Here is a 25111-nt window from a genome sequence, read left to right on the forward strand (position 1 = left end):
ACAGGTAGATCTGTTCGCCTCTCCGGAGACACACAAACTACCACTGTATTGCTCTCGGATGTACTCGCGGGATCGTCTGGAGGCGGATGCCTTCCTTCTCGATTGGGACGGGAAGTTCCTCTATGCATTCCCTCCTTTCCCTCTGATCATGCGAACGTTGGTACATCTCAGATCGTCCACGGCCACGATGATTCTCATAGCTCCTCGGTGGCCGCGTCAGAACTGGTTCTCCCTACTGCTCCAACTCAGCGCCAGGGAACCCCTTCTTCTGCCTGTCTGTCCTTCTCTGCTATCTCAGAATCAAGGATCCATGTTACATCCCAATCTGCAGTCATTGCACCTGACAGCTTGGTTTCTTGTTCCCTGACCCCTCCGGACCTGTCTCAATCAGTGAGGGAAGTGCTGGAAGCCTCCCGCAAGATCTCGACGAGGCTTTGCTATTCGCAGAAATGGACCAGGTTTTCCACCTGGTGCTCATCTTTCCTCCTGGACCCGGTATCGGCCCCGGTACCCTCGGTTCTGGACTACTTATTCCATTTGTCGCGCTCTGGCCTGAAAACCACTTCGGTGCGTGTCCATCTTAGTGCGATTTCCGCCTTCCACCAACACCTGGATGGACGCCCTCTGTCTCTCCATCCCTTGGTGACACGCTTCATGAAAGGATTACTCAGGGTTTGTCCCCCGCTCAAACCTCCCCCAGTCGTATGGAATTTGAATGTGGTTTTAGCTCAACTGATGAAACCACCCTTTGAGCCACTCAACAAGTCCCTCTTGAAATTTCTGACTTGGAAGGTGGTGTTTCTGATTGCCCTCACCTCCGCTAGGCGGATTGGGGAACTACAAGCCTTGGTTGCGGACCCACCCTTCACCGTATTCCATCATGACAAGGTGGTCCTCCGCACCCATCCTAAGTTCGTCCCGAAGGTTGTTTCTGATTTCCACCTCAATCAGTCCATTGTCCTTCCTGTGTTCTTCCCTAAGCCCCACTCCCATCCTGGCGAGACGGCGCTTCACACGCTTGACTGTAAGAGGGCGTTGGCATTTTACCTTCAACGCACCAAGTCCCATCGGAAGGTCCCGCAATTATTCTTGTCCTTCGATCCCAATCGATTAGGGCACCCAGTTTCCAAGCGCACTCTGTCTAACTGGTTGGCGGCGTGCATTTCCCTTTGCTATACTCAGGCTGGCCTTCCTCCCCCGGGTCGAGTCACGGGGCACAAGGTCCGAGCAATGGCAGCTTCGATAGCCTTCCTCCGTTCCACCCCGATGGAAGACATATGTAAGGCTGCCACTTGGTCTTCGGTTCATACATTCACCTCTCACTACTGTCTGGACACTCTGTCCAGGAATGACGGCCGGTTTGGCCAGTCAGTTTTACAAAATCTGTTTTCTTAAATTTGCCATCCTCCCACCTGCCCTTTTTGGTTTGGCTTGGAGGTCACCCACATGTGAGAATATCATGCCTGCTTGTCCTGGGATAAAGCACAGTTACTTACCGTAACAGGTGTTATCCAGGGACAGCAGGCATATATTCTCACAACCCGCCCACCTCCCCGGGGATGGCTTCTAAGCTAGTTATGGAACTGAGGACCACGAGGTGGGATGCGCCCTCTAGTGGGCAGAAGGCACGCACATGCGTGGTGCAGTGTGCAAACTTGAAACTTCTAGCAAGTTTGCTTGAAAAGCTGTCCGCGCCGGGGCTCCGTAGATGACGTCACCCACATGTGAGAATATATGCCTGCTGTCCCTGGATAACACCTGTTACGGTAAGTAACTGTGCTTTTTCTGGAATTACAGTAACACCCAAATCTTTGGATTGTTACTAAGGTGTGTTAATGGAACGTGCATGTTATTTGCCAAATAATTCATGCTAATTGACAAAACTTGCATTTTATGCTTTAATGCACTTTTTTTTTACCACAGCATACAAAGCAACTCATTATTATTTAAAAACTAGCTGATGCCCCGGCGTTGCATGGGTATTAAATTATAGCAATAACACTGTAAATGGATTCAAATAAAGATACTTTATAGTGGTGAATGAAATTATTTGTTTACAGCTTTATAAAAAGTACAATATTCAAATTATAATGTGAAATATTTGACGAAATGAATATAATACAACTAACACAAAACTTGATTATAAACAACATTTTTAGTTTCACCTCCAGGAGCAAGAACATATAAATTCTTGGGTGAAGAGACCCCCCAGAACATATCACCCCAGGTAGTGAGGGATCTGCATACCAAGTTTCGTTCAAATTGGTCAAGCCGTTTTTGATTTACTGTGAGAATGGCAGCTGTTTACATTTTTTTGAACATATAAATTCTTGGGTGAAGACACCCCCAGAACATATCACCCCAGGTAGTGAGGGATCTGCATACCAAGTTTCGTTCAAATCGGTCAAGCCGTTTTTGATTTACTGTGAGAATGGCAGCTGTTTACATTTTTTCCATTGACATGAATGGGTGAAATCTGATTTTATGTTTGTAGCTCCGCCCACGTGTGCAGGTGGGCCCCGAGACCCCCAGAACATATCACCCCAGGTAGTGAGGGATCTGCATACCAAGTTTCGTTCAAATCGGTCAAGCCGTTTTTGAATTACTGTGAGAATGGCAGCTGTTTACATTTTTTCCATTGACATGAATTAGTGAAATCTGATTTTCTGTTTGTAGCTCCGCCCACGTGTGCAGGTGGGCCGCGAGACCCCCAGAACATATCACCCCAGGTAGTTGGAATTACTGTGAGAATGGCAGCTTTTTACATTTTTTCCATTGACATGAATGGGTGAAATCTGATTTTCTGTTTGTAGCTCCGCCCACGTGTGCAGGTGGACCGCGAGACCCCCAGAACATATCACCCCAGGTAGTGAGGGATCTGCATACCAAGTTTCGTTCAAATCGGTCAAGCCGTTTTTGAATTACTGTGAGAATGGCAGCTTTTTACTTTTTTTCCATTGACATGAATGGGTGAAATCTGATTTTCTGTTTGTAGCTCCGCCCACGTGTGCAGTTGGGCCGCGAGACCCCCAGAACATATCATCCCGGGTAGTGAGGGATCCGCTTACCAAGTTTCGTTCAAATCGGGCAAGCCGGTTTTGCGGAGGCAGTTTTTACATTTGTTCCATTGACATGAATGGGTGAAATCTGATTTTCTGTTTGTAGCTCCGCCCAGGTGTGCAGGTTGGCCGCAATACCCCCAGAACATATCACCCCAGGTAGTGAGGGATCTGCATACCAAGTTTCGTTCAAATCGGGCAAGCCGTTTTTGCGTTGGCAGCTGTTTTACATTTTTTCCATTGACATGAATGGGTGAAATCTGATTTTATGTTTGTAGCTCCGCCCACATGTGCAGGAGGGCCGCGAGACCCCCAGAACATATCATCCCGGGTAGTGAGGGATCCGCTTACCAAGTTTCGTTCAAATCGGGCAAGCCGTTTTTGCGTTGGCAGCTCTTTACATTTTTTCCATTGACATGAATGGGTGAAATCTGATTATCTGTTTGTAGCTCCGCCCACGTGTGCAGGTGGGCCGCGAGACCCCCAGAACATATCATCCCGGGTAGTGAGGGATCTGCATACCAAGTTTCGTTCAAATCGGTCAAGCCGTTTTTGCGTGATCTCGGCACATACATACATACATCCGATTTTATATATATAGATGAGTATTAATATTTCTGTGAAACCTCATTCATGGGACAATAACACTATCTTAGTAAATATCATTCTTTCCTCCCTGGAAGGACTGGGCCACTAATGTGTAACCTGTTACTCACAGGGAGCAACTTGGAGGTAGAGCTGCATGCTCATGGCTGAGTGCACAGTTTCTATCATGAAATTGCCCCCAAAATATACCATCACGATGCTATAATTAATGAGCAAGCACTTTACTGCTACATTAAAAAGTGTGCAATGTCAGGAAAAAAAAACCCAGTTCACATAGTGGCACATAGTAATCTGTAGCTCATTGTTAAATGTCTCCCTTCCTCTGATTGTGTGAGTGGTGATTGGCTTATGCACTGACAGGAAAAGAGGCATTTAAAGAAACTCCACTGCTGCACAAAGAGTCACCTCTACACCATCATTCAACATCCTTCCTTCTGCCTGAGGTGTGGCTGGAAGGCCTGGGAAAAGTTGTGGGTTCCATTAGACAACAGGATTGTTTTTATGAGGATGTTGGGAAGGAACAGGGTATTAGTGATCTTAGGTGGCCTGGGAGGGATGGAGATTCCTTTAGGGCAATTTGTATGAGGTATTAGAGCAGGGGTGTCCACACTTTTTTGACTCACGAGCTACTTTTAAAATGACCAAGTCAAAATGATCTACCAACAATAAAATTTTAAAAAAACACAATGCACACTGTACGCATAGAATTGTTAATTATCATTCCTATTCCGGGGTTTTTTCAAAGAGGTCAAAGCAGATAACTCTATGCACTGTCACCTCAGTAACAACCATACAAAAATAGACAAATACCCACCCCCCTCCCTTTTTACTAAACCTCAATAGCAGTTTTTAGCACAGGGAGCTGCGCTGAATGCCCAGGACTGCTCTCGACGCTCATAGGCTCCCTGCGCTAAAAACCACTATTGCAGTTTAGTAAAAGGGGACCATATTGTAAAATATAGACAGCAGATATAAATTCAGACACATTTTGATCACTAAATTTAAAATAAAATCATCTTTCCTACCTTGTCTGGTGATTTCATGAGTTTCTGGTTGCACTTTCTTCTTCTGACTGTGCATCCAATCTTTCTTTCAGCCTTTCTTTCACTAAAAGTCATTGGAACTCGTCGCCCTGACATTTTTTCTGTAATAGCCCCACAATTATGGAACAGTTTGCCCCAGTATCTTAGAGTAGAAAATGATCTTAAACAGTTTAAAAGCAGCTTAAAGAGTTTCCTTTTTAAAGATGCGTTTAATTTATAAACTTAATTAAGGATTATTATCAAATTTTTCCTTTTTTATCTTTATTTCCCCGTTATCTCCCCTACCTGTTGTTTTTACCATTTATGTTTTCTTTTATATATACGATTGTAGTTCTAACCTTTCTTTCCCCATGTATTTGTTAGTTTGTATGACTTTATTTATTATTTTGTATGATAATGTGTCAAATTTATGTATCCTTTTATAATTAATCTGATGTATCTATTTTTTATCTGTAAATCGCTTAGCAAATTAAATTAAGCGATTCAATAAGTCAAAAATAAACTTGAAACTTGTATGCTTCCTCTCCTCCACACCTCATTCCCTCCCCCAACTTTTTCTTCCTCTCTCCCTGACGTTTCTTTCTCTCTTCATGCCCCCTTTCTTTTTTTCTGTTTCTCTTCTTTCCTTCTGTCTCCCTGCCTGCCCTCTTTCTTTCTTTCTCCATGTCCTTCCCCAAGCCACTGCCACTGCCGCTGCCATCGGGGAACAGGACCCAAACTGCTACCAATGGATAACAGGCCCCAAAGCTGACGCCGACGCCGCCCCATGCTCTCCCTGCTTCGGGTCAACCAGCATTCCTCTCCCCGAAGTCAATTCTGCCGTCGGAGAGGAAGTTCCGCCCAGCCAGGCAGCAATTGGCTGGCCCGAACTTCCTCTCCAACGGCAGAATTGACGTCGGGGAGAGGAAGATTGATCGGCCCGATAGATCGCCAAGGCAAAGTGAGTCCTGGGTGATCGACTCACTTTGCCTTGGCGAGCTACCCGTCGATCGTGATCGACCTATTGGGCACCCTGTATTAGAGGTTACCAGGAGGTGAAATTGGGAATCTGAGGGGCTTGAGGGAGGGGCTGCTCCCCTCCCCACGCCAAGTCAGGAGAAAAGCACTTTTTGACTCCACCTTCGAGTACCAAGGCGCCAAAATCAGGAACTGCTTCCTGAGCTATTTATGCCAGATATCAGGAAAGCTTTGAAGACTAAAGCATTAACCAGACTAAGTTCAATATTGTCTGACTCATAATGTCCATATCTTTGTAATCTTACTAATCTTATGTAAGCTTCATTGATTCCTAGCTGACACTTGTGGGTTCAAGAAACAATATGATATGGAATGGTAAAAATAAAGTAGAATTAGGAATTTAAAAAAAGAATTGAAGCTGTTTGGATTAGTGTCAGGGTTTAAAGCTAATTTGACCAAATGGAGTTGCTAAATATAACTGTGAGTAAGGAGGAGTTCAGGCCTTAGGCAAGTGATTTCCCTTTAAGTGGACAACCAAGAGCCTTTACATATTTGGGCATTTACAGTATGTAGTGTCACAATGGCAGAATCTCTAAACCATATTTTATACACCTTGTCAACCAGTATGTTAAGATATTGATGGATGGTCCAAGTTGCAGATACCTTGGATAGGATGCTTGATATTGCCCAAGTCAAGTATTTGCATTTATTTCAGATGTCACCAGCCAATATTTTCCCATTAAATGCTAACTGAATTTGTTTGCCAATCAGTACATTTTAAGGCATATTAAGTAAGAAGAAGAGTGCTTCCAGATTTTTTTAAAAAACCTAAAATATGGCACAATTGCGCGTTATGTTTGATTGGCAAAATGGTCCCCAAAACCACAGGTTCAGGTAGCAAATGATATGGGAGAGGGGTGTATCATGTGGGACTAGATGTGTGAAGAAGGCTTTACATTAAAAAAAATTGATGCAGCCCTTATATGAGACTTACGGCCTCTTTTACAAAGCTGTACTAGCATCTGCGCTACGCTAACGGCCCCGAAGCCCATAGAGATTTAAAGGGCTTCGGGGCTGTTGCCACGCGGCAGCTGCTAGTGCGGCTTTGTAAAAGAGGCCGTTAGAGGGAGATTATGGGAAAATTCAGTTTTTGAATGTCAAAACAATATTTTAGGCCTTCCCCCTTGAGGAATATTCCTAATTTACCTTGAAAATTGCATGCTAGTATAGTGAAGGAATAGAATTAAACTCGCAACAAAAACTTAAACATGAATTCTGTTTAAATATGCTTCTGTTTGTAAATATTTTCATTTAAAAATTGTGCCTTTTTAACTAATCTAAACATATTCAAATTTATGCAGAATATAGCAGACTGCTCATGTGCTGCCACAGAAAACCAGAAGTCATAATTAACTCTGTATTCAAATTGTCTTTGATTAGTTTTGTATGACCTAAAATTTTGGTTTTTCTTCTCTCATTTCTGTCAGACAGAAATACTATTTAACACAGACATGGTGTTTTTTTTTAATGGTTTTTTTTTTCTGATTTAGGAAGCTGAACAACCCCCCAAGTCAACTGTCACCAAACCTGTCTCTGTTAAGCCAGAGTTAAAGGCTTCCACCAGCCTTCCCTTAGGGAGCAACAATGGAAAAACCCTTATAACAGAAAAGGTGAAAAAAGAAGCAGAGAAGCGATCTGCTGATAAAGTAAGGCTGCTTTTCTAAGTTCTTCAGTGAGTGATTGATTCATTTAATTAGAAGGTTGAGGCAGTTGTTATTCAGTAAGTTCAGTTGAATATCATATGTGTTATTTGTATTTGAAAATTGGTTCTGTAAGAGCCCAAATAGCATCAGAAAGGCTGATAATGGCGTAGAACAAAGAGAAGACCAAACGAACAAAAAGAAATTTAATGTCACATGTGCCTGACGTGGCCACATTTCGCCCGAGGGCTGTGTCAGTCAAAACTGCAAATAAAATAATAACTAAATCAAACAAACATTTAAAACAATAAAATCATATACTTGAATGGTTAAAAACATTTGAATTTTTACATAAAACAAAATGGGCAATATATAAAAACAAACAATTCATGAATAGGGAAAATCATGCATATATATATATATATATATATATATATATATAGAATAGTAACAAAACCCAAAAATGGGAGATGCAAAAACACTGAAGAGAACAGATCTCCCAAAACCCCAAGAAATGGAACTAGATAAGGGGGAGAGACAATCTGTAGAGTGGTTATTCTGCTGACACTCAGAAAACTGAGTAAGATAGTTTTGAATGTTTAAGATTAAGAGAGCCCTCAGTCACACAGCCCAGTCGGTGTTGGAATGCTGCCGAAGGGGACATGACTTCTCATTTCCTCCTCCACCGAACCAGTCCGTTTTTCCCACTCAGACAGCTCACCAGACACCTGGTCGAGCATGGCTCCAGATAACAAATACAGATGGCACTTGCAGACAGCGGCAGGCTAAGAGATCTGCTGGGATGAGTGATATTCTTTAGTGAGCGGAATTTGTTGGGAATATTTGGCAAACTCCCAAATAAATATGAGTTAAATTTCCATATTTTTTAAAAACTTGAATATCTGTTTGGCTAAGGAGGCTGAAAACTGAATGAGTGTATCATCCCTTAAATTCTATTAATTTTAAAAGGCTAATGAAAGCAAACTTTATTGGAAAGGGTATATTCGTACTGATGATTTCCTTTTTTTTTAAAATGGATTTGGGGCTAAATTCATGAACCTGCCCGGGCAGGTCTGATGAATTTACAAAGCCCCAATATGCAGATGGGGGTGATCGGAGGAACGCCCCCATCTGCCTTCCCAGATCGCTTGATAGCGATCCCTGCGTATGCGCAGATCATCTGTAGATAGTCTGCACATCTGTAGATGGCCGGCATAGATTTTTTTTTTTTAAGGCGATCGTTTTAATGGAGCCCGTGGTTTTAACCCGCTTAAGCCCACGGGTTAAAACCATGGGCTTGCAGTGCGGGGAAGGGAGGCAGGCAGGCAGCATGTTTGGGGAAGGCAGGCAGCGTGTTTGGGGCAGGAAGGCAGGCAGCGTGTTCGGGGCTGCAGGAGAGGGGCTGACAGAGCAGGGTGGCAGAAGGCAGGGCAGCCGGAAAGGGCTTCAGCGACTGGTCCTCAGCAGTCACTTTTTTTTGATCGGCCAGCCCAGTCAGTGTTGCAGGGTTTTCTTTAGTGAATCGCGTCCCTGCCTACTTTGCATGCCGTTACCCTCATTTGCTTGCGCGGATCGGAGGATGGTCGGAAGAGAGGTAAGTGAATCGGGCCAGGGTCGCTAAGGGGTCACAAACCGATCGGTACACGATCGGTTTGCTTTGTGAATCTAACCCTTGGAGTTTTATCAGAGTAGGAAAGCCAGTTGCTGTTTGTCTGCTGTCATTTTTTAGTTCCCAGATATTCATGTACTGGACAGAAAAATGTATCTATTAGCATGGAGTGATTAAGGGAGAGGAAAACAAATTAGGATTACCTTTTGCTGTTTGACTGGTGCTCTCCAGTGGGATCAGTGTTTGGTGCAAGAGAGTGCAAAAGAGGATCATGAAAGAAGGAATAATATGTGTCAGATTATTTTTCCTTTTGCATTTATCTATTTCCTCTTTGCAGAACTTGTCAGCTCTGCAGTTAACAGTTACAGAAGTAGTATCAGTTCTTCAAATGTTTTTAAAACAGCTTTTTGAATAGCAGAGTGGTCCATTCAAATATAGAGGACAACTACTGTTGGGTAGAGTGAACAAATGGCAGAAGGTTATTTGTACAATGCCCAGAGTTAAAAAGTACCTTATTGCTTGTATATTCCTTCCAGGACCACAACTGTTGTCATTTCTTATGTAGTTTAAGGTTGTAGCAATAGCAGCTAACTGGTTAGAGTCGCAGACTGTGAATCAGCGAGACCAGGGTTCAGATTTCACTGAGCTTCCTTATGGCCTCAGGCAACAAGTCACTTAACCCTTCATGTGCTCAGATACATGCTTAGATGTGAGTCCTCTGGGGTCAGGGAAATACCCAATATCTGAGTAAAACTCATATTGACCTACTAGAAAGGTATGAGCTAAAGAAAAAGAAAAATTAAATTGTTGCTGATAGGGTTGGGTTAGGAGTGGAGTGTGAGTCTAGATCACGAGTAAGACAAGTTTGGTGCCCATGAATGAAGGCCTTTTGGAAGCCTCAGAGCCTTCCTTATTGCCATCCCCATCTGCCCCTACCCCCACCCCCACGCTACCCCTCGAATGTTAGCAGATATATTCTTTTTTGTTTCAAGTGGTGGAAGTGAAGAGGAGCAATGGCTAATAAATGATCTATTGCTTTGATCTGGCACCATCAGTCCTTCATAATAAAATGCATACATACCTTTTACATGAAAATGAATGCAGAGCAGTGAAATGTTGAATTTTGTACTACTGATCTGAGCCTCAGGGGGTCATATAGTTAGGGGCTGATTCCATAAACGGCACCTAGCAGTGCCTAATTTGTAAGCCCTGCCCACCAGTTGTCAATCAACCACTAGGTGTCCTTTTATTGAATCACACCTAGCAGCACCTAAGCAGAATTAGGTGTCACTAAGCATCCTAGAAGTAGGCCCCAATATATTAGGCCAGGTTTTACCTGGCCTAATTTTCTGGCGCCTACCTCGGACATCTAATGACACTTAAGTCAACCATACCTATTATCTACCCCCTAACCACACCTACTTTTCAGGTAGGTGTCATTAGGCACCGCATGTATATCAACTTGCAACTTAAATTCCGCAATTAAAAAAATAGATTTTTAAATTTAATTGCATGGTCAACTAAAGAAATGTGTTATAACGCACTTTTTGTAAGATCTGAAAATTTAATAAAGAATTACAAAAAAAAAAAGTGTTAATATGGTTTCGGTTCTTTTAATATGATGGCAATGAGATTAGGAATGTTATAGTGGGGTATTTTGGGTTTGTTTGTTTTTTTGCTTGCATGCTTGTCTTAATTATAGTCATCCTGCTGCTTCTATAAAGATATATGGATCCATTTATTCATATATTCTAGCCTGGTTCGCTTGCCTTTATGACAATGAGTGTATATGTCTGTATATGGCCATTTGGGGGAGGATGGGCTGGAGAGGGCTTCAATGGCTGGGAGGGTTTAGATGGGCTGGAGTAGGTTTTAACGGAGATTTTGGCAGTTGGAACCCAAGCACAGTACAGGGTAGAGCGTTCGATTCTTGCCCAGAAATAGATAAGAAGAAAAAATTAAAAAAATTTAAATTGATTCAGGTTGGGCAGACTGGATGGACCATTCGGGTCTTTATCTGCCGTCATCTACTATGTTAATGCTGAACTAAAAATTTGCTTGATTTACAATATAGTGTATTTGAGGTTCATCAAATATGGGTTCCATTTTCCAAACTCTGCTTCCTACTGACAGTAACCTGTTTTGGAACATTTGGAGAACATCAGTAGCAATCCTGTCGGGCCCCACCAGTTAAGGAAAAGAAAAACCAGAGAAACTAACTTTAAAAAAATAATGAATTTTTGTTGAGAAATCACTTATTCTTCAGGGTTTTTATGTACCGTATTTTCACGCATATAACGCGCGCGTTATACGCGTTTTTACCTACCGCGCATACCCCTCGCGCGTTATATGCGTGAGCGCGGTATACAAAAGTTTTAAAACATAGTTCCCACCCCGCCCGACGCCCGATTCACCCCCCCAGCAGGACCGCTCGCACCCCCACCCCGAACGACCGCTCGCACGTGCTCCCACCCGCACCCGCATCCACGATCGGAGCAAGAGGGAGCCCAAGCCCTCTTGCCCGGCCGACCCCCCGACGTCCGATACATCCCCCCCCCCCGGCAGGACCACTCGCACCCCCACCCCGAAGGACCGCCGACTTCCCGACAATATCGGGCCAGAAGGGAGCCCAAACCCTCCTGGCCACGGCGACCCCCTAACCCCACCCCGCACTACATTACGGGCAGGAGGGATCCCAGGCCCTCCTGCCCTCGACGCAACCCCCCCTCCCTCCAACGACCGCCCCCCCCCCCAAGACCCTCCGACCGCCCCCCCAGCCGACCCGCGACCCCCCTGGCGACCCCCACGACCCCCCCACCCCCCTTCCCCGTACCTTTGGTAGTTGGGCCAGAAGGGAGCCCAAACCCTCCTGGCCACGGCGACCCCCTAACCCCACCCCGCACTACATTACGGGCAGGAGGGATCCCAGGCCCTCCTGCCCTCGACGCAAACCCCCCTCCCCCCCAACGACCGCCCCCACCAAGAACCTCCGACCGCCCCCCAGCCGACCCGCGATCCCCCTGGCGACCCCCACGACCCCCCCACCCCCCTTCCCCGTACCTTTGGTAGTTGGCCGGACAGACGGGAGCCAAACCCGCCTGTCCGGCAGGCAGCCAACGAAGGAATGAGGCCGGATTGGCCCATCCATCCTAAAGCTCCGCCTACTGGTGGGGCCTAAGGCGCGTGGGCCAATCAGAATAGGCCCTGGAGCCTTAGGTCCCACCTGGGGGCGCGGCCTGAGGCACATGGGCCCAACCCGACCATGTGCCTCAGGCCGCGCCCCCAGGTGGGACCTAAGGCTCCAGGGCCTATTCTGATTGGCCCACGCGCCTTAGGCCTCACCAGTAGGCGGAGCTTTAGGATGGATGGGCCAATCCGGCCTCATTCCTTCGTTGGCTGCCTGCCGGACAGGCGGGTTTGGCTCCCGTCTGTCCGGCCAACTACCAAAGGTACGGGGAAGGTGGGGGGGTCGTGGGGGTCGCCAGGGGGGTCGCGGGTCGGCTGGGGGGGCGGTCGGAGGTTCTTGGGGGGGCGGTCGTTGGGGGGGAGGGGGGTTTGCGTCGAGGGCAGGAGGGCCTGGGATCCCTCCTGCCCGTAATGTAGTGCGGGGTGGGGTTAGGGGGTCGCCGTGGCCAGGAGGGTTTGGGCTCCCTTCTGGCCCAACTACCAAAGGTACGGGGAAGGGGGGTGGGGGGGTCGTGGGGGTCGCCAGGGGGGTCGCGGGTCGGCTGGGGGCGGTCGGAGGTTCTTGGGGGGGGGCGGTCGTTGGGGGGAGGGGGGTTTGCGTCGAGGGCAGGAGGGCCTGGGATCCCTCCTGCCCGTAATGTAGTGCGGGGTGGGGTTAGGGGGTCGCCGTGGCCAGGAGGATTTGGGCTCCCTCCTGGCCCGATATTGTTGGGGAGTCGGCGGTCCTTCGGGGGGGAGGGATGTATCGGACGTCGGGGGGGGCATCAGGCTTTCAGGATGGGGACAGACCTTCAAGGGGGGACAGTGCACGGAAGTCAGGGGGGGTGAACGGAGAGTCGGGACAGCGCACGGAAAGTCAGGGCGGGCGAAAGGAGCGTCGGGCAGCATGCGCGGTATACCCATGAGCGCGGTATACCAAAGTTTTTGTACATATCATCGTGATTTCTGCGCGCTATACCCGTGTGCGCGTTTTATACGGGTGCGCGTTATTTGCGTGAAAATACGGTATATTACTCTGTAATAACTCAGTTCACTTTCAGAGCAATCAAGCTTCTGTGCATTTGCATATATTGTAAGTACAGAAATTGAATAAAGATTAATGTATATAAATAAAAAAACAACTGATATTTATATTTTGGTGTCTTTTTTTGGCTTTGGTATGATTAGATGAAAATAGACCTCAGTGATGCAGGTGAGCCTCAGAAGAAGCCTAGGATAGAGAAGCAAGAAGCTCGCTCCTCTCCTGTCACTGTACAAACCAGCAAGGACCTGGCCATGCCAGACCTTTCCAGTTTTGATGAGACCAGTGCTGATGATTTTGCTATGGAGATGGGCTTGGCTTGTGTGGTGTGCCGGTAAGTATCTTGTGCCAGTCCAAAATGACACAAAACGGCAAATGATGTGAATAGAAAGATCCAGTAAAAGCAAAAATATATGTTGATATTTCCTTGGTAAAATAAGCAATACATCGGAAGAAAAACTTGTATGAAGGAAAATTTAAAGCATCAGGAATAATCAAAAGGAGAATAACCATTTTTAAAATAAAAACCAATAATGTGCTGACATGTCCGTTCCTTATTTTAATGAAATCATAAATAAATCGTCTGTAGAGCAATGCAAGAAATATAATAATCACCCATCCTTCCAAGGAAGATAATATGAATGAATTCATCATGATACAATTTTAGCCTGTCAGCCTTAGGGTTCTTAATATCGGTGTACAATAGATTGCAGCAGGCTTCCATGGGGGCTGGGGAGGGGAAGGAACAAAAGTAAGGAAGTCATATTGGCAGGGTGAGTTGGACCAATTCAGCATTAGCTTCCCAATAGTTGGGGGAGCATCTTCTCCCCACTATGGCACACTAAATTGTGCTTATGGTTAGTAACATTCTAAACAATGACAAAGACCAAATGGTTAAGTAGATATTTCATCTATGCTAAATGTAATTGCAGATAGACTTGCTCATTATCTAGAATCATATAAATAGTCCTTGGATAAACGGATAATGGGTAATATATTCTGCTACTGGGGAATTCTGGTAATAGAGCTCTTTCTAGTAAAGAAGCCTTCAGCAGACACTTATGCCCTGATTCTGTACAGGACACTCGGGAGAGGTGTCCTATACAGAATCGGCGTCCATGTTACAGACGCCGGTTAGAGAATCAGGTTAGATTAGACGCGGCTGCTACACTTATCGCGGCAACGGATAAGTATAGCAGCCACCTGTCCGGTCGACGGCAGGAGGGTGCCAAACCCTTCCAGCTGGAATTCTGTCCCCCCCAAACTCACAATCGCCGGCAGGAGGGTGCCCAACCCCTCCTGCCGGAACGCTGCCCCCCCAAACTCACAATCACCGGCAGGAGGGTGCCCAAACCCTCCTGCCGGAAAGCCCGACCTCCTCTGGACCCCCCATGCTAACGACCTCCTCCCCATGACTCCCCTAACCTCCCCCCAACTAACCTCCCCCCCCAACTAACCTTTCAATGTTGGTCGGCTGGACGGCTCTTGATGCCGTCCAGCCGACAGGTCCGCCTCGTCGAAATGAGACGGGCCCTCCCCTTCCCGGCCCATCCCCGCTAAGTCTAAGGCCTGATTGGCACAGGTTCTAGAAGCCTGGACCAATCAGGCCTTAGGCATAGCGGGTCCGCCCATCTCCACTAATCCTAAGGCCTGATTGGCCCAGGTGCCTATGAGCCTGGGCCAATCACACCTTAGGGTTAGTGGGGATGGGTGGACCCGCTATGCCTAAGGCCTGATTGGTCCAGGCTTCTAGAGCCTGGGCCAATCAGGCCTTAGAGTTAGCGGGGATGGGTCGGGAAGGGGCGGGCCTGTCGGCTGGACAGCAGCAAGACCTGTCCAGCCAACCAACATTTAAAGGTTAGTTGGGGGGGAAGTTAGGAGAGTCATGGGGGGGGGGGGGGTCGTTAGCATGGGGGGGTCCAGAGGGGGTCCGTCTTTCTGGCAGGAGGGTTGGGCGCCCTCCTGCCGGCGATTGTGAGTTGGGGGGGAGGGGTTCGCCACCCTCCTACCGGTGTTCGGACAGGCGGCTGCGGCCGCTATACTTATTGCGGCAGGGAGATCCCTTGCCGCGATAAGTATAGCGTCCGCGTCTACTTACAATGTAGGCCTACATTTTAAGCGTCTCTTTCTCTACTAGGGAGATGCGTAGGGCCGCCTAGGTTCGCCTAAGGCCCTTAGGCGAGCTTAGGCGTCTTGCGGGCCTCCCTAGGCTCCTGGATGCACCTTCAATATAGGCGGCCTGCCTGGGGAGCATTTTTTTAAAAAACGTGCATCCCGATTGGTTGATTAGACAGCTGTAGGACGCCTACAGCTGCCTAAAATCGGGACGGCACTTTTCAGAATCAGGACTTTAGGACTGGATTCTGTAACTGGTGCTTATGTCGGTGGCCGCCTAAAAAGCTTCTACCGATCGTGTGTCAGTCACTTGACAGCGCCAGTTACAGAATTGCGCCTAAATTCAGCCAAGATAGGCAACTGAATATAGGCACGGAAAACCTTGGCCTACATTTCAGCCACCTATCTATGACACTGCAGGATACTAAATTCAGGCCACAGCAGCCTTAAACTGATTGTGGCAGGGGAAGTCATTGCCAATCAGCTTAGCCAGCAGTGCTCCCAAAATCTGCGTCTACAGGGAGTCTTGCCAGCTCAGCTGATCGGGGGGAAATACCTGACCCCCCTGACATCGGCAGGAGGAATACCCACTCCCTCCTGCTGGAACCCCATTTGAAGTCCCGCGGCAGAAGGTTGGGATGGATCATGGGTTCAGGGGGCCTGCAGGCAGAAGGTTGTGGGCATCGCTCCTGCCTATTGCCATTGAAGGAGGATGCTTTGTAGATTCTGACAGGAGGGAGTGGGCTTCCCCCCTACCGCAGCCACTCAGCTGATCGTGGCAGGGGTATTCTCCCTTCTTCCCCCCCCTCCAATCAGCTAAGCTGGCAGGACTTCCTGAAGCCACAGCTTCAGGAGAGCCTACTGGTTCAGCTGATAAGAGATAACTTCCCTTGCAATGATCAGCTTATGGCTGCTGTGGCCTGACTTTAGGATCCCACGATGGCACAGATAGGCTGCTGAAATGTAGGCCAGGGTTCTCCCATGTGGGTGAGATCATCCATAGCACCCAGTATGGACACTGCCAAGGGCACTGTCGCTTTAAATCTTTAGGCAGTGCCCCTACTGTGGATGTGCCGGTGCCTTCCTGCCCAACTTTGACTCGCAAGGCCATCGGCTCTTAGTTTTCCATGGAGCCAAGAAGCTATGTCTTTGACTTCTTCTCAGCTCGTCAAACTTTGATACCTTTTTGTGCCTTCCTGGATTAACCTTTTCCTATCGTAATAAATTTTACGTTACGCTGGTTCCAATCGTAATTATTTTAGCAAAGTTTTGTATTATTCACCGTTATCATTTATGGCTATTGTAAACATAATGTAAATAAGTCATAAGTCTGTAAATTCAAATATTTTGTGTTCCTGGCTCTTTATTAGACCATACAGACTGTTTATCCACGATGGCAACGACATTTTTGGAATGTCCTGTCATCCAGGACACACGATTAGAAAAGGTTAATTTTATTGTACTAATCTTCATACTTCTTCATTTTTCTTGTTTTTTAGTCATTTCCTTGAATGTTAAATTTTCTTCATTTTTTATTTTTTGGCCTTCGGGTCACTTTTTCGCCCCAGGGAGCGTTGACAGTTTTGGTATAATTTTCACTCGAACTCTCCGGGCTATTGAGCCTTTTGACTTCACATCAGCCATTTTTCCCTTCATGTCAAAGAGGATGCTGAGCCTTCAAAAAATGTACTTGGTGTAATTGGATCATTTCAGGCTCTGATCCCCATTATTGGTGTGTTCAGTATCTAGGTCCTCACCATCAGGACATTCACTGTCGCCTCTGTCTGCATATGCAAATAGGACACTTAAAGTCCAACAACTTCAGTGTGAAAGACTTTTTGTTTCAGCATCGACATCAAGCATGTCAGGAGATTCGGGATCCGATGCACATCATGTATTGACACTGGCATTGGTATCAACAGTGCATGCACCAACGCTGCAAGAAGATTGTTGAGCTTTTTTCAAAGACAAGAATCAATGTTATCTTCCTACATGCCTCATCCATCAGGGGAAGTAGCACGTAAGAAAGATAAGAAGCATAAATATTCTTCTCCTTCTTGGCATGGTGTCATCCTGGGTATCCACCTTCTAAATGTATAGTAAGCATTGACACACTGTACATCGCTCTCTATCATTGCCAATCATGGCTAGGAATGATTAAGAAGGGGCTCACAAACAGATCAGAGAAGGTTATCATGCCACTGTACCGGGCCATGGTGCGCCCCCACCTGGAATACTGTGTCCAACACTGGTCACCATACATGAAAAAGGACATAGTACTACTCAAAAGGGTCCAGAGAAGAGCGACAAAAATGGTTAAGGGACTGGAGGAGTTGCCATACAGTGAGAGGCTAGAGAAACTGGGCCTCTTCTTCCTTGAAAAGAGGAGACTGAGAGGGGACATGATCGAAACATTCAAGGGAATAGACTTAGTAGAAAAAGAGAGATTGCTTACCCTCTCCAAGGTGGAGAGAATGAGAAGACACTCTCTAAAGTTAAAAGGGGATAGATTTTGTACAAATGTAAGGAAGTTCTTCTTTACCTACTGAAAAAGGAGATTAGCTTTTATCTCTAGATCTCAAAGAAATCTTCACTCGCATATCCATCCTATCTGCTCACAGGAATTATCTCCACTTCGGACTAGCCTCTGTTCCTCATGTCCGCAGCAACCCTTCACACATGGGTGTTTCACATCTTTCCCTACATAGATGACTGGTTGATCAAGGCTTTACCACTACGAGCAGCTCAGTATGCCATCAACTCAACAGTGTGTCTCCTCGAGCTTCTAGGATTTGCTGTCAACGACCAAAAGTCACATCTACAGCCATCTCAGACTTTGGAGTTCATTGAGCACTTTTGAACACCATTCATGCTCGAGCAAAGAACTCAATCTCATCCACCTGTGTCAAACATTCTCCACTCTCAAGCACATTTCTGCATGTTAGATGTTACAGCTTGGCCACATGGCATCGGATCACATGACTCCATTTCAGGATTCCACAGTGGACCTTATCAACCTAGTGGTTCCAAGCTACTGGTTTTTCCAGGCTTCTGTATATTCAGTGTTTAACATCTTCCAGAGACATGATCCTGGCACCTTGAGAGTCCCATGTGTGAGAATATTATGCCCGCTTGTCCTCGGAGAAAGCAAAGATACTTATCTGTAGCAGGTGTTCTCAGAGAACATTCCATTACATTAGTGATTTCTATTCCGCCAATACCTTGCGGTTCAAGGTGGATTACAAAAGAAGTTATCTGGCCATTTCCAGAGGAATTGAAGAGAAGAGCGGGTTGCTTCAGAGAAAGTGGGATGAGTCTTGCAGTGTTAGTTTGTCTTCCAGGATTTCTTGAATAGCATGGATTTTATTTCTTTTCTAAACGATTTGTAGTCTAGGGTCGTTATCAGAAAATTGGAGAGTTGGTAGTCCAGTTTTGCTGCTTGTGTGGCTAAAAGGCCATACAGGTTTTTTGTTTGTTTGTTTGTTTGACGTCTCTGATTGGGGGATGCTTGAACAGTTTGTGGGTTCTCCTATGTCTGGATGAGGTAGTTTGGATTAGGCGGTTGTTTAGGTAGGTTGGGCTGTCTCTGTTTAAGGTTTTAAATAGTAGGCAGTAGAATTTGAATTGTACTCTTGCTTGTATTGGGAGCCAGTGTGAGTCGAGGTATGCTGTCGTGATGTGGTCGTGTTTCCTCAGTGAATAGATAAGTCTTAGCACTGCGTTTTGAATTGTTTGTAGTTGTTTTATCATGGTTGTGTGGCAGGGGAGATAGAGTATGTTGCAGTAGTCGGAAGCCCTAGGACTAGGGACTGGACCAAGAGCTGGAATTGTGTTCTGTCGAAGAATTTTCAAACTTACCTCAAGTTTCTCATGACCACAAATGATTTTTGTATTGTTTTATTGATTTGTGGTTGCATAGTACAGCATTTGTCTATCAAAATTCCTAGAAGTTTTAGGGGGTATGTGATTGAGTTTATTACTAGATTTGTTGTGGTTGGGATTTTATTATTTTCGAGGAGAATGAATTTTGTCTTGTCTGGGTTCAGTTTTAGTTTGTGATTTTTCATCCATGTTGCAACTGCTTCAAGTTTATTTAAAATATTTGATTATAATCGCAGTATCCAAATCCAATGCGATTTACAAAATTAAAAATAGAAAAAATAAAAAATTTCCAACAAACAGGACATTAAAAACAATTATGACGTAAAAACACTGATGAAGAGGAGGGGGAAAAATGGATTAAATACAATTTGAAAATAAATAAAAAGGATGGGTAAGGAAACAAAAGGTTGGGGAACGGTACCCACTTAATTTCTACTTAACAGTGTTCCTTGTCCAGATATGTTCCAGGGAATGAGATAATGTAATTATGAAAATGGTCAGTTAAAGACGTCCTTAAACAGCCGCTTTTTAGTAGGCCTTTGAACTTAGTAAGTAATTTTTCTTCTCTTATATTGATAGGAAGAGAGTTCCAAATTTGGTGAGCTGTAACAAGTGCCCTGTGTAGCATGTCTGTCATGGAGGACATTGGTTGGTCAAAAAGGAAGGAGAATGGTGATGTCGTCTGCAGGCATATATTCTCCCAATCTGCCCACCTCTCTTGTTTGGCTTCTTAGCTGTGTTACTGAACTAATGGTCCTTTGAGCTGACATCGGGAAGGAAAGCACTGGCATGCGCAGTATGGGCACTGCTTAAATATTTAAAATGACAATGCATTTAGAGGGGCATAATCAAAAAAAACGTCTAAGTCCCCTTTTGGCCTAAGTCCTTAAACGTTCAAAGCAGAAACAGGGAAAGTGTCCATAACCAAAACAAACATCCTTGTTTTGATTATGGCCTGTCTCCACTAAACGCCCAGATCACCACTACGTCTACAAGTACACCCCCACGATGTCTACACTTTTTGCCCATAGTGAACCAAAAAACGCCTAAGCCCCAAACGTCCAACACAAGGGCTTTTAGGCGAAGGAGGAGCCAGTCCTTCGCCTAAAAGCTGGATTCTGTAACCGGTGTCTGTCAAAAACAACACCGGTTACAGAACCCCCCCTCCCCCCAAACGATCCAGGCAGGAGGGTGCCCAAGCCCTCCTATTATGTCGAACCCCGACCCCCCCCCCCCCGACAACATCAGGGCAAGAGGGATCTCAAGCCCTCTTGCCCCATCCAACACGCAACCCACCCGACAACATTGGGGCAAGAGGGAGCTCAAGCCCTCTTGCCCCGGCGATCTTACTCCCCCCCCCCCCCCCCGCCGAGTACGAGCAGGCCAGGAGGGAGCCCAAGCCCTCCTGGCCCCGGCGACCCCCCCCTCCAAAAGTAACGGCCCAGGAGAAAGCCCAAGCCCTCCTGGCCCCGGCGACCCCCCCCTCCAAAAGTAACGGCCCAGGAGAAAGCCCAAGCCCTCCTGGCCCCGGCGACCCCCCCTCCAAAAGTAACGGCCCAGGAGAGAGCCCAAGCTCTCCTGGCCTCGGCGACCCCCCCTTCCTCCGAAAGGAACGGGCCAGGAGAGAGCCCAAGCTCTCCTGGCCCCGGCGACCCCCCCCCTACTGGATTGGGCCAGGAGGGAGTCCAAGCCCTCCTGACCCCGGCGACACCCTACCCCCCACCCCCCACTACAATACGGGCAGGAGGGATCCCAGGCCCTCCTGCCCTCTACACAACCCCCCTCCCCCCAACTACTGCCCCTCCCAGAACCCCCGATCGGCACCTCCCCCCCCCATCGACCCGCGACACCCCCGGCCGACCCCACGACCCCCCCACCCCCACCCCTTGTAAGTTGGCCAGACGGACGGGTGCCAAGCCCGCCCGTCTGGCAGGCCAGCCGGGTCCAGAATGGGGCCGGATTGGCCCAGGTGACAGAAACCCCGCCCACAGGTGGGCCACATGTGCGAATATATGCCAGCTGAAGAGATCTGTGGGAATCTGTGCACATGTAGCCAGAGCAATCTCTGAAGTTGGAGTGCTTCAGCTGCTGACAGCGGCACTCCCATGTATTCAGCATCAGTCACTGAGTTCAGCATGCGTGAGAGTGCTGACATCAGCAGCTTATGCGCACCAGCTGATTTAAGCGCTATTCAGACAGCAAGAGCGAGGACTCGGACAGAAGACCTGTTCAGCTGGAGGGGCTTGGGCATCCACACTAGCCATTAAAGTGGAAGGGGTTGAGCCCAAAGTAGGGAGACCCAGGTCCCCAAGGTGCATTCTGCCTGCACCCCAGATATATATAGTAATGAGGGAAAACCTCTGTATCACTGTATCCAGAACTTAAAAAAGATAAGATTAGACCACCATAATTCTCATATCCCTATTCTGGTTTCCATCTCTGTACCAGTTGTCAGTTGAAAAGTCAGTCCAACTACTGAAGTGACATGGCAGAGGAAAGGCCTTGCTGGGGCTGGCCGGAAGCAGCTTGTTTATGGTTCTGCTTCTGTTCACCGGCTGTCACATTGGTAAGGTACGGAGGGAGTTTGTCAGGATCAGCTGCCACTGCTGCTTCATGGCTGAGGGAGGGGGAGTTGTCAGATCAGCTGCCACTGCTGTTTTGGGATGGGGGTAGTGTTTGGATTGGCTGTCACTGCTGCCTTGGGCCCGGAAGGAGGGAGGGTGGTTGTCAGTACCGGCTCTGCTACTTTGGGGGCTGGAGGGAGATAGGGAGGGTGTTGTAAAGACCGGCTCTGCTGCTTAGGGGGCTGGAGGGAGGGGTGCTTTCAGGGACTGCTGCCTGCTTCTACAGATTTTTTTTTTAACTGTAACTCTCAAGCAACCAGAAAAACGGTTATCTGACATCCACCAATCCCCATGGGTGCCAGATAGCTGAAAGTCTACTGTATATCTGTATGTACATGCATTTTAATTATTTTTGATTTTGAAGACTGTCATACATCTAATGTAAATATGTTTCAGGCAAATGACGGTCTTTTCAGGGAATCAGTTAGTGGAGTGCCAGGAATGCCACAATCTCTACCACCAAGACTGCCATAAGCCCCAGGTGACAGATAAAGATGTGAACGACCCACGCTTGGTTTGGTATTGTGCCCGCTGTACTAGACAGATGAAAAGAATGGTAAGAACTGGCTTTTTGACTTCTGAACTGTGGTTGATGCACTTTAAATTAATTTAAACATTTATATTCCAACCCTTCCCTCTACTGAGAGTACAGAGTGAATTACAAAGAGTAGATTTTATATTGATTCTGATCCATAGAATTTCATGGTGAAGGTTTTATGAGGTAGGTCACCAGGTCTTTCCCCAACCCATAGCTAGGGAATTATTCACCATGGTGAAACAAGTAAAAAAACCTTTCTCAGCATGCCAGTCAACCATCAGTGACTGTGATGGGAAGGAAATTAGCGACCAGCAGGACATCAAGCAGAGATGGAAAGAATACACAGAGGAATTATACATCAGCACCAGCACTGACTACCCTGAAGAGCTTAGGGGTCAAGAGGAAAGAACCAGACATATTGGAAAGTGAAGTGGATTGGCGCTGAGGCAGCTGCCAAACAACGTAGCACCTGCAGAGCTGCTCGAACCAGTCTCGAGAGCCAGAATGCTCTCTAACCAGCACTATGCCAGAAAATCTTGAGGACCTGCACATGGCCAAAGGCCTGGAAAAGTTTTTATCCCACTTCTGAAGAAAGGTGACACCAGGGACTGTACTAACTATAGAACAATCACCTTGATCCCCCCCATGCCAGCAAGATGCTTCTAAAGATCATTCAGAGGCGCTTGGGCAACATCCTTGATCGAGAACTTCCTGATGCCCAAGCTGGATTCCATAAGGGCAGAGTGACCCATGTTCACATTTCAAACTTGAAGAAAAGGCAACGGAATACCAGAAGAAGCTTTACCTGTGCTTCATTGATTATACCAAGGCTTTTGACTTTGTTGAGCATGACAAGCTTTGGGAAGCCCTGAGTGAGGTAGGAGTGCCAGTGCACCTGATCAGGTTAATTAGATTGCTCTACTATGATCAAGAAGCTACATGGTGAACCAGGTATGGAGATACAGAATGGTTCAAGATCAAAAAGGGTACAAGACAAGGATGCATCCTCTCTCCTTTTCTTTTCAACCTCTGTGTAGAAGTAATCATGGGGAAGTTGGGCTTAGATGATTTGAGTGTTGGGGTGAAAATAGGCAGAAGATCTAAAAGCAATCTGAGATACGCAGATGATACTACCCTGCTGGCAGAGAGTGAAAAGGATTTCAAGAAGTTGATCTTGAAACAGAAAGAAGAAATCGAGAAGATGGGACTTTACCTAAACATCAAGAAGACCAAAATCATGACTACCACCAACAAGAAAGTCCACATAAAGATCAACAATGAAGAAATAGAAGTGGTTGACAGTTTCGTTTTCCTTAGGTCTCTTATTGATCACAGTGGCAGTTCAACAGCAGAGATCAAGCATCGATTAGCAATGGGGCATGCAGCCATGGTGAGCATGGACCAAGTATGAAAGTGCAAGGATGTCTTAATCACCATCACACAAAGACTGATCTCTGCCATTGTGTTCCCAATCGTGATATATAGCTGCGAGACATGGACACTCACAAAAGCAGATAGAAGAAAAATTGACGTCTTCGAGCTGTGGTGCTGGAGAAGACTTCTATGAATCCCATGGACAGCTAGGATCACCAATAAAGATGTTCTTGATCATATAAACCCAGAGTTGTCCTTGAAAGGCAAGGCTACCAGACAGAAACGGACTTATTTTGGACATGTGATGAGGGCAAATTCACTAGAGAAGGAGGTGCTACTTGGAATGGAAAGTGGTAAAAGGAAGCAGGGGGAACTAAAAGCCCGTTGGCAGGACACTCTCAAGAATGACACGGGAATGAAAACCAAGCAATTGAAAGGAGCCATGCTAAACAGGGAAGCATGGCAAGGACAGGCCTACAGAGCATCCAAGGGTCAGACACGACTAAATGAATAGTAGTGGTAGATTTTATATTAATGATTACAGGCAACATATCTGTCACACAAGGACCATTGCCGCTGAAGAAGGAGTGTTTTCTCACTATTGCAGTTCAACTTTTTCAATATTCTAGTTTTATCACAAAACCTTTTTCTCAAATTGGTTGCTTTTGGGAGGAGCATTTAGCTTTGCAGTTGAATATGGAAGCGGAATAATTTTTCTTGCCTTTTCTATCCCATAGAACATGAATAGGGACATTGTGTTCCATTCTCATTTTAGTGATTTGTTTTTGCTTGGCCAAGAACAACATTAATGTCTCTTATGTTCTGTCATTGTTGCCATACCCTGCGAAAGGCAACATTTCTTGTATTCCTGCTCTTGTTACAAATGAAGTACTATAGTATTGCACCAGAATAGCTTGGTCTTGTGGTCCCTAAAAATAGCAGGTATTTACACCTCAAAGTGTCAGATTGGCTCAGTTCTGTCTGTTAATCTGTTTTCTGTTTCCTCCAAAGTTCTTGTATATTGTCCTTTTTTTTTTTTTTTTAAACTATGAACTCAGCCAAAAAGCTACAGATTGCAATAAGAGTAATGTAAGACTACCTAAGATCACCTGCAGGGAATGCCAGTGTTTTACCAGAAACTGGCTGCTTTTTAGGAGCCTATGCTCTATGTTTTCTATTTGTATCAGAATTAATAATAGCAAAGCACTTGTTCCAAAACATGAACAATTAGTTGATTAATATGAACAGTATGCCAGTATTCTGATATATGCCTCAAGCCGGATTCCTTGGCAGCAAAACATTAGTGCTATTCATTATCAAAAATGTCACGTTTTGGAGTGTATTTCCTGATCTTGAAAATTATAGTATATATAGAAGAGTTGTTATGGGTAACACCC

The 25111-nt window shown here is 46.3% G+C and overlaps 1 protein-coding gene across 3 annotated transcripts in view; it reads left to right on the forward strand.

Annotated features, from left to right (window-relative positions):
• INTS12 (integrator complex subunit 12) overlaps positions 1-25111 on the forward strand; it is a 58452-nt gene that overhangs the window by 17655 nt on the left and 15686 nt on the right. For all 3 annotated transcript variants that reach the window (XM_033956735.1, XM_033956728.1, XM_033956719.1), the window contains 3 exons: positions 7216-7371; positions 13328-13515; positions 22199-22358. In XM_033956735.1, the coding sequence (XP_033812626.1) occupies positions 7216-7371; positions 13328-13515; positions 22199-22358 (504 nt within the window). The remainder of the gene's footprint in view (positions 1-7215; positions 7372-13327; positions 13516-22198; positions 22359-25111) is intronic.

This window comes from Geotrypetes seraphini, chromosome 1 (assembly GCF_902459505.1).
Source record: "Geotrypetes seraphini chromosome 1, aGeoSer1.1, whole genome shotgun sequence".
NCBI classification, from domain to species: domain Eukaryota; kingdom Metazoa; phylum Chordata; class Amphibia; order Gymnophiona; family Dermophiidae; genus Geotrypetes; species Geotrypetes seraphini.